At 46.5% G+C, this 10,435-nt stretch overlaps 1 protein-coding gene across 4 annotated transcripts in view; it reads right to left on the bottom strand.

The window, feature by feature from the left end:
* Positions 1 to 2,480: 2,480 nt before the first annotated feature.
* Positions 2,481 to 10,435, bottom strand: part of SHROOM4 (shroom family member 4) — a 218,476-nt gene continuing 210,521 nt past the window's right edge. For all 4 annotated transcript variants that reach the window (XM_027608821.2, XM_027608822.2, XM_027608824.2 and 1 more), the window contains 2 exons: positions 6,442 to 6,711; positions 2,481 to 5,004 (listed from right to left, as the gene is read on the bottom strand). In XM_027608821.2, coding sequence (XP_027464622.1) covers positions 4,735 to 5,004; positions 6,442 to 6,711 — 540 coding nt within the window. In that variant the 3' untranslated portion in view covers positions 2,481 to 4,734. The remainder of the gene's footprint in view (positions 5,005 to 6,441; positions 6,712 to 10,435) is intronic.

Raw genomic sequence — 10,435 nt, 5'->3', positions numbered from 1 at the left:
GGGTCTCTTGCAATTTTATATGAATTGTAGGTTTGACTTTTCAATTTATGCAAAAAAGACAGCCAGCGTTCTTATAAAGATTGGATTGAATGTGTAGATCCATTTAGGGAGTACTGTCATCTAAATACTAGGTTTAGATTTTATTTAATTTCTTTCAACATTTTGTAGTTTCAGTATAAAATTCTTACATTTCTTTTGTTAAATGTATTCCTAAGTGTTCTGTTCTTATTGATGCTATTGTAAATGGAATTGTTTTCTTAATTTTGTTTCCAGATTGTTGATTACTAGTGTGTAGATTACAAGTGATTTTATGTATCAACTTTATATCCTGCAACCTTGTTGAACTCATTTAGGCAGGTAGGTGTGAGCAGTATGAGAAGATCAATAATAGGCCTTGGATTACAAAAGAATGAATTAGATAAATCAGGACTGGAATAATAGGTTACCATGTACTGAGCATGTTTATGAACGGTTAATGCTTCTTAACCTTTAATATGCATATAAATCTTCTGGGAATCTAGTTAAAATGCAGACTGCTGTTAGTTGGTTTGGGGTGGAGCCAGGATTCTGCCTTTCTAACAACTTCTCAGTAGATAGCTCGTAGCTTTCATTTATTACTTTTAAGCCACAACTATGCAAGATATGTATTATTATTCCCATTTTACAGACAAGAAAATAAACTCAAAAGTTGAGCAAATAACCCAGCTCACAGAATAAGTGGCAAAATCAGGACCTGGACACAGTTCATGTTAATGCCAAAGCCGGGCACTTTCCACTCTATCACACTGGATATCTGGAATAGGAGGAGATCACTTGGGCTACAAACAATGTATACACTGAGGGATAAGGCATGCTTTTCAGGGTCAGAGTTGCTGCCAGGAGTGCATTTGGGTCTCAACCTTGAGGTTATCTTGGAGAGTGGATCAGTGAGAACCTTGCTCTCCAGGTTGCTAAGAAGCAAGGTATGAGACTGGACTATCAGGTAGCAGATGATACTAGTGGACAGAACTCATGACTCGAGGTGGTCTAGAAAGTGCCTCATCTCTCTGATCAGGCTAGACTCTATGACTGGACTCTGTATACTGCTGAGGTCTACAATTAAGATTACACCTATTGTTGATGCTTCCTGAATTCTAAATTATTTTCCTGGGGTTAATGAATGGTATAGCATCAGTGCTATCCCTGAGGGGCCACGGTAAGAGTAGGGATGTGGGTAAGGCTCTGGTCATATGGTTACATATGAAGGATTATAGATAGGTGACCAAATTTCTTTCCGATATTTTTCAGTAGAATTTTAGAGAATTTCCGTCACCTCAATCAAAACACTTGAGATTTTTTTTTTTTTTTTTTTTTTTTTTTGTCCTTAGCACCCTTTATTGAAGTATAACCCTTGATGACAATCCGGCAGGCATATCAATGTCAGCCAAGAAGGGAGTGGTGGAGGACACAATTGCAGAAACAATAAGATTCAGAAAAATAATAGCTTCACATGGCATAGATGACCCCCAACAGTTGTACAACAAACACTGGTTCTTTATCTATAGAAATTGCCCCCTGCCCCACCCCCCTCTAAAGATCTACTAATCTTCAAAGATTATAATATGCTGTTACAGAACTATTATTGGCATAGACAACTCCTTTGGCAAAGACAGTGGGAGTCACCAAGCTCCAGACAGGAGGAAGTGGCCATAAATGTGCCCAGCTTCCTCCATCTGGGACTTGCTGCTACAGGCAGAGCAGCACCTTCAGGGAGACTGGGGTTCAGGTTGTGGCTCTGGTGCCCCCGGGCAGCTTTTTGACACAGGAGGTTAAATGGAAAACAGAGCCTGAACCTGGCCTTGAAAAAGGCTTTTCATCTTTCACCCTCTCTCTTCCTCTGCTTCCAGTCTCTTTGTTTCTAGGGTTTTGTTTTTAGTGTGTCTCCAGGTTCCCCTGGAGCATTTACCACTAAACCATGGCTGAGTCTGCAGCTGGTGGGACTCAAGGAGACTCAATCACCCAGAGCCCGGGTTTGGGGTGGGGGAAGTAAGAAGGGACAAGTGATAATAACCCTTGTACTGATTCCTCTCTTTCTATCAACCTGTTACCCACTGGGGCCTGTATGAGTATTTGAAGAGAGAGGACAGAAGTCAAGACCAATAACCTTCTTTGGGAAAATCCCTTGGTCTGCCTTCCAAACTGCTACCCCTGGCAGACCTTGCAAGAGGGCTGAGCCCAGGAAATGAGAACAGGGAAGAGACACTGCATCTCAAGTGATACTGGCAGTTCTGAAGCACCGTCACTCACATCAGTAGCATGGGGTCTTAGTTCCTGTTTAGTAGTTCCCCTGTGTCTGCCAAGCTTCACTGCTCAGTATAGTTTTGGGGTTTATTAAGTGCTTTAGAAACCGTCCTTCTGTGTGTAAATGAGCATCCTGGTGTTCTGATTCTAACTCTAATCTCAGGTGGGATGAGGGACAAAAATAACACAGTCAATAGTACTTTTAGTGTGATAAATTTAATGTACAACCAATCTAACGTTGACTAGAAAATCCCAGACCATGGTCATCGTGTCCAGGTAAGTGACCACTCTTTTCCCTGGTCCTGTGTTTCCCAAAAAGCTGTTCTAAGCACCCTCCCCCCCCCCCGCCAAATCTTAGAATGTTGGATTATGTTGGCCTCACCCCCCAATACGGGACATCTCAACTTACTCCTTATTTATCCTAGAGCCTGTTTAAGAAAAAAAAAAAAAAAAGATGGCAACCACAGCCTCTATTCATAGCACTCCCCCACCTTCCTCCACCTCGGCTCGGGTCAGCCTAGCCCTTTACAAGCCATCAGCCTTCCTGAATAGAGTAGACTCCTCCCTTTGCGGGGGAGAATGGCAGGTTGACATTTTAACAGTGGTTCTGATAGCAGCAGTGTACTAAGAGCATACCCAGGGCCCCCCTCAGGACACCCTGCTGGCCAAGATTCTTCCATTGTTTCCAAATACAATGAAGAGGAAACGGAAGCTGGAGACCAGTGTTTGTAGCTGCAGCAAAGTTCTTTGGCAAATTCTTCAGCTGAGTGAGGCACCCCTGCTGCTACAGTTAACCTCCAAGGACCCCCAAGGAACTCAGCAGTAACTAGAAGAGATGTCAGGGCTTGCTGGGCAGGGCTGTGCAATATGAACCGGGGGCACCAGTGAGGGAGGAACAGGGACAGAGCTGGTTAATAGGCTAGCGTTTGGCCACAACTCCTTTCCTGCCGGGGCCCACCTGAGGGATTTTCCAATTTTCCAGGACAGAAACTGGCTAGTGGTATCAGGACCTTGGCAGCATTAGCCAACAACAGCAGTCTTAGTTGCTTGTGTGCCTAAGACCATGGCTGGGTCGTAATTTGCTCTGGGTGGGGGGTGGGGGGCTGGGCGGTGGAGGGGGGTGGCCCTGGCTGGAGCTTCTAGCTACCATGAATTTCAGTTCCCTGAGTCAGGCCACAGGCTGGAGAAAGCAATTGTGAGATGGAAGATCTCTTCCTGAGCTCCCTTCTACCCAATTTCTTAGATGGGAGGTGGTGGAGAAATGGGTGAACCTTTGTCAGTTTCAGATTTCTTTGGTTTCAAGAAAAAATAGGTAAGAAAAAAACTGAACCCTGTTGGGGAATGCTAAGCTTATGGGTATCCTGACTTCAAGGAAAGTATAGGGCCAGGCCATAGTAAGCTGAGTTCAAGGTGAGAACTCCTTTTTTAGACACTTGTAGGCTTCAGTGGGAAGAATTCAAGGCTTTGGCATTTGCTCATCTAGCCATGGTGAAATTCAGGCTGATCTGCAGAAAACGCTGTCCTTCTGGGATTACTTTTCCCTCTCCGACTCCCCTCTTCTCTCCTTCTTAGTTAAAAAAAAGGGAAAAAAAATCAAAACATGAAAATAAATAAAATCAAAAGGCCATTTAAAATACAACAAAGAACCCCTCACCCCAATAGTGAAATGTGTATCCAGAAGTCAGCTTTCGTAGAGCTATTAATGACCCATAGTGTGCAGCCCATAGGGTGGGCACCTATAAGCCCCAGCAATGAAAGGCAGGAAGGGACAGGAAGTGGTAGGCCAAAAATCTTAGGACGGGAGCAGGGCCACACTAGCCAGGGCTGAGAGTAGGCCTCCTTCCCCCTCAACCAGATGCTGGGGAAGGTAGGCGGGCACCTAGGGATTCCCAATCTTTGCTCACATTCTGTTTCGTGTAATTTCTCCTTCTGAGCTTACGCGAGGCCCTTAAATTGCTGGTGAGTGAGGCCCTCAAGACAGCCAGATCTCTGTGGGCAATGGCTGGGCCACGAGCCTTGGGCAGGATGGAGCTGTACAGGCAGCTTCTCTCTGAGCCTTGAGAGGCTGGTTGTGGCATGGGTGGATGGCGAGTGCACGATGTCTTTGGAGTCCTTGTACCAAGAGGAATGCAGGCACTTCGTTGGTTCTGTGTGCGGGGAGTGCTTGCCTGTGCAAACCATGGGAAGGAGAGTGTGGTTGTATAATCACACCTTGCTGCGGGCACCCCCTACTTCTTGCTTTTGCTCCCTAAGGTAGAAGTTTGGGGCCTCCTCAGGGACTCCTAGCTGGTTGGGAACAGTGCTAGGTAAGGGGCAGTGAGAGATGTCCAAGGTAGAGGCTATGGAACAAACAGCTAACTAACTGCTATCTACTTGCTAACAAACTGCTAACAAAGATTGAAAGCACTTCCCATTGTGGCTGGGCAGGGATGGCGGGTCAATCCGCTGGAGGAATTAGAAATTGCTGGGCCCCAGGAGCAGGCTCTCCCTGAGACATTTGAGCTGCTCTTCCCCAAGCTTGATCTTCTCTTCCAACTCTCGCTGTTCGATGATGAGAGCAGATTTCATCTTCACAAAGTGTTGGTAATCTTGGAGCTGGTCCTGAGGCAGGTAGCGGGAGACCATGCCAAACACCAGCTTCTCGCGGCGGTCCACATGCTCCTTCAGCTCCTTGGCATCTGCCAACTGCCCTGTCAGCTGCTGCTTCTTCTCTATCAGCACCAACTGAGGAATCAGATAGAACAATTAAGAGCCATCCCAGTTCCCAGTCGGCTGCCTTACCCACGGCTCCACCAGGAATGCTGCCACCAACAGCTCCCCACTCTGCTAACTGATTAGTCCTAGATTTCCTGCCCTGAGGTCCACCTTCATGCAAAAGCCCTTCTTTCTTATGGGGGGGGGAGGGGAGGATGAACACAACAGTGCTTCTGGACAGGGCGGTGTGTATTCACCCCTTTCCATCCCTAAGCTGCCTTTAATCCATGGACCACCACCTGGGTTAGGGTGGGGGAAGGTTCTGACAAAGCCAGCTCACGCCCCTTCCATCCGGAGAACAAGGATCACCGTGACAGTGCTTTCAAAATGGTGCATGTCTCCGTGTTGGTGTACACGTGTGAGTATGTATCCGTGCGTGTATGCTCGTGTGTAGGTGCCTCTCAGTGTGGATTCCAATTTGTATCCCAAACCACTTGTGTGCGGGAAGGTAATGCCCCTTTTGGTTCACGGAATTATGCAGAGTGGCCCAACCTGTGAAACTGACAGACTCCCAATCTCAGCTACTTGGTGAGACCTCGTCTTCCAACTTGGAGAGAGAGTAAGGTGAAATTGCTGCTGCTGCTGCTGCTACTACTCTTCCTACCACCGTCGGCACCGATCCTACTACTACTATTACTACTATTATTACCACTAACACTGATGATACCACCACCACCACTATGACTATTACTACCACTATCACTATCGATACTACTACTACTACTGTTACTGCTATTACTACCACTATCACTATCGATACTACTACTACTACTGTTACTACTATTACTACCACTATCACTATCGATACTACTACTACTACTGTTACTACTATTACTACCACTATCACTATCGATACTACTACTACTACTGTTACTGCTATTACTGCTGCTACTACTGGCGGGTAGCACTCATTCAGTGTTTACCCTGTTCTGGGCCCTGTTTTAAGTAATTAATATGGATTATCTAATTTATTTATTTATTTTTTAAAGATTTTATTTATTTGGGGGGGGAGGGAGAGGGAGAGGGAGCAACAGACCCCCTGCTGAGCAGGGAGCCCGATGTGGGACTTGATCCCAGGACCCTGGGATCATGACCTGAGCCGAAGGCAGACGCTTAACCGACTGAGCCAGCCAGGAGCTCTGGATTATCTAATTTAATTCTTACAACCCCATGAGGTGGAGGTAGTGTGTTTTTGAAGAGACTGAGACAGAGTACGGTTAAGTAAGTTGCCCACAGTCACACAGCTAATTATTGGTAGAGCCAGAATTTCCAGGCACTTAAAAGCGAGTGCCCACACTCTTAACACTATGCTTTACTGTCTCCCAGCTGAGCCAGACTTGAAAGAGGGAGCCCCGAGAAGGAACAGATGGAACTTCCCTCCATCCACTCCTGAGACCCCAACTCTACCTTCTCCTGGTTGGCCTCTGAATCGATGCTGTTGAGAGCATTCTCCACCCGGGCCAGTCGTCCAGAGAGGGACAGCAATAGGTTGACCACTTTGTCCAGGTCCCCGATAAACAAATGGTATTTTTCAAACTCGTTGGATTTACAGACCGCTTTTAGGTTGGCCTCCACCTCCTCCCCAAGGGCAGAATTGGCACCGATGTCCTCTAGCAGTCCTCGCTGGGCCTCCCGCAGGACAGAAAGCTTTCTGCCGATGCTTTCAATAAGCTGTATCTAGGAGAAATCAACAAGAGAAGGCAAAGGATGAGAATGGGGAATAATAGAAACTGATCTGTGCCTGTAACCTCCGTTTTGGGTGGAGGTTTCCATCTGGAAACAGATGGCAGGCTCTACCCATCATCAGAAACAAAGGAAACCCGAGCAAGTCATGAGCAATTCCAGTTTTCTGGATAGGCGCCCTCTCTCCCATCTATCTCTTCAGATCTGGTAGGAATCAGTCACCACCAAACTTCTTGGCATCAGATAAGTGGTACCCAGGGGCTAGTTCTCATTTGCCAGATGTAACTTAATAAATACTGGCTGAGACCATTTAATAAACAGGAATTGGAATGCTTGTGAGAGCACGGGTTGGAAAACCATCGTCATCAAGTATTTGCCTTTGGCTTCATTGATTCTCCTTCAATCCACTGAGTTAGGTCTTGTGTGCATGGCCCTGTGCTGGCCCTTCACCCCCCTCCATTTGGCTTTTGAGGCCTTTTGGATAAAGACTGAGTTCTGAAGTCCCAATGACTAGGTTTGACTTCTACTTCTGCCACCTTCCTGGCTGTGTGACCTTGGGCGGATTTCTTTATGGAGTTCACTTTTGATCTGTGGAATGGGCATAATTGTAGGACCCACTTCATTGAATGGGATGATGGATGCCACGGACTTAGCAGGGACTAAGAGTTTAATAAATGTGGGCCGCTAGGCTGTCACTCCACCTGGCTCCACCCTACCATTCCCATCTCAAGGCTCTGAACCTTTCAGGATTAGCCCCTCATTCCATCTGCATTTACAACCCTCATCCTTGTGCCCCTGATTTGCTTCATGCAGTTCTACCTGCTCTCCATCTCTTCCTTCACTTTGGCTATTTCCCTTCTTTCCTCAGGGCCCAGCTTTGCTCCCACCCTCCCTGCAGGAAGCTTTTGCCTCCATACCCCGTCTCTCAATGATCTCTTTCTTTTCTGAACTCTCCTGCCTTTCAGAAATAGAATGCTAGAGTATAATTTGAAGTTGTTCATTCCCTGTTTCACGTGGATGCAGTTGGTCCGTCTCCTACCGATGATAAGTTTCTTTTTTCTTTAAAGATTTTATTTATTTATTTGAGAGAGAGAGAGAGAGAGAGCATGAGCAGGGGGAGTGGCAGGAAGAGGGAGAAGCTGGCTTCCCGCCGAGCTGGGAGCTCAATGCGGGGCTCGATCCCAGGACCCTGGGATCATGACCTGAGCCGAAGGCAGACGCTTAACCGACTGAGCCACCCAGGTGCCCTGATGATAAGTTTCTTAAGGGAAAAACTGCTTGTGTCTTCTGATCTGTCTCCCCTCTGGGTATAACGAGTTCTGGAACCCCACTCACAGGAAGGTAGTGTGGTAGAGCGGCCGTTTGGAGTCAGAGATGCCCGGATTCTAATTCCACCCCCTCCAAACTGTGTGACCTTGGGCAAGATACCCAATCTCACAGAGTCTTCTGTTTCCTCATCTGTAAACTGGAGACGCTTCTCCTCTCCTCCCCCACCCTGCCACCTTGGTGGGGGTTAAATGAGATCATAAAGTAAAATGTTTAGTATTGTGCCTGGCCCCTTAGGTGCTCAATACCTATTTAGGGCTGCTGCTGCTGTTGTCGTTGTTGCTGTTGTTACCAGGTACGCTGAGCTAGCAGAAGCTTGTCTGGTGCACAGTCCCAACAAGAATGGAGCCGCCCCAGGTTGCTCACAGCCTTTGCATTCAGCATCGCATTGTGGTTAAGAGCATGGACTCTAGTGCCAGACTACTTGGGTTTGAACCCCAGTTCTGCCACAAAGCACCAGTGTAACCTTGAGCAAATCACTCAGCCTTTCTGTGCTTCAATTTCCCCATCTAAAAAATGGGATAACAATAGCACCTACCTCATAGTACTGTTCTGAAAATGAAATGAGTTAATACAGGTTACACACTTAGAACAGGATCTTGTATCTTGTATCTTGTGTATATATACTGAAGTATGCTTCAGCGTGTATTTGTTCTTTTCATAATTCTTTTTTAGAGAGAGAGAGAGAGAGAGGGTGCACGTGAGCTGGGGGAGAAGGGCAGAGAGAGACTCTTAAGCAGACTCCATGCCCAGCGTCTAGCCTGACGCAGGGCTTGATCTCCTGACCCTGAGATCATGACCTGAGCCCAAATCAAGAGCTGGATGCTTAACTGACTGAGCCACCCGTATGCCCTGCTTCAGGGTTTGTTTTGTTATTATTCACACCGAGGCACTCTGGGACCACAGGCTTTTCATTTTCTAGCATGTGCTCCTTTCTAGTAATTTATTTAGAAATGTCCAAGGAGAAGTGTCCAAGAAATGTCCCAAGAGAGACTGCTCTGGGTCCAGGGCCTCGTATCTAATTCAGAACTGGCCAGAAGTCAGGGGATCACTATGATCTTAAGTCTGAAGTGTCATCGGTTTACATGTAAGGAAAATTCTAAAACTCACTTGAGAATCAGGGATCGATGATATGAATGAGGCAATACAATTAGATGCTACGAGGCTCCCAGTTATATCCTTACCCCCTGCTCTCCCAAACAAAACTCAGTGCCAGGGACAAGGGAGGGCTGGGGGCCAAATGATCAACTTGGAAAATCACCTACCCACCCTAGCTCTTCGGTTCCATCATTCCATAGATCCGGAAGGATGCAAGCGAAGAGAGCCCTTTGTTTCTTGGCACCTGCCTTTGCAACCTGAACTTCAGTCCTGGGGAAAGTGTACTGGATAGAGCTAAGGAGTCATCACAGACCCAGGTAGAGCTGAGTTGCTTTTCTAGGATATTGCAAATTGGTGACCTTCTTCACCTGTCTTCCTCAGACAAAAGCTGTCCTAGCTCCCCCACAATCACTTCAAATCACTACCTGCTGTTCCGTGCTTTGCCATTTCTGATCATTTTTCTCTTTTCCTGCTCAGACTCTTATTAGGTTTGCTCCTAATAAAAAGGTCCTGAGTAAGCCAGGAGCAGCCTTGCCACGCTCAGGGAACACAGAATCCAAGGAGGCAGGCATCTGGATCAATACAACTTTGATACCACCATGCTTCCAATTCTTTCCCTGACATTTTGCTTCAGATTTGAAAGTGGTGGGGGGTCTCCTGCAAATGGCCTCCAGCTTTCCTACAGGTCATGTCCTGAATGAGAAGCATGGGCAGAGGAGCAATTTACATCAAGTTCAGATGTTCACAAAGTGGTAAATTAGGCCTTTGGGGTTGGCATGGAAACCCTATTTGCTTACGAAATAAAATGGGTAAGTGCAGGGAGGGCAAAGTGATTCCAGGAATTTGATTAGAAAACTAGCCTAGTGATGCTTACAGGAAGAACAGGGAGGTTTTGGAACAACAACATCATTTCTATTGCTCATTCTAGTATTTTTAAGACATTATTGATTATTCTTGCAAAGAAATACTAAAATTTACCAGCCTCTAATTTCTCCGCCCCCCCCCTTTTTTTGGCTTAGTCAGTCTATTCCCTCTTCCAGAAAGTTACACAGAGAATGCAATCAATGGCTGCTATTGGTTTGAGCTCGCTGGCAAAAACTCTGATGTGCCCTGGGCGGCGAGTTACTTACAAGGCTGGCTTATTTCAGAGGGACGGCGCAATAAAGTAGAAAGTGAGACAGTCTTGACTTCACTCAAGTCCTGGATCTACTACTAGGTCTGTAACTCTGGGCAACCTAATCCTCTCAACTGGTAAAAAAGGGGATCACTGTCCAGTTGTTTTAAGGATTCGAGA

This window comes from Zalophus californianus, chromosome X, assembly GCF_009762305.2.
Source record: "Zalophus californianus isolate mZalCal1 chromosome X, mZalCal1.pri.v2, whole genome shotgun sequence".
Lineage (NCBI taxonomy): Eukaryota > Metazoa > Chordata > Mammalia > Carnivora > Otariidae > Zalophus > Zalophus californianus.
Note: the sequence above shows the minus strand (reverse complement) of the source record. Positions and strands in the feature narration are given on the sequence as shown.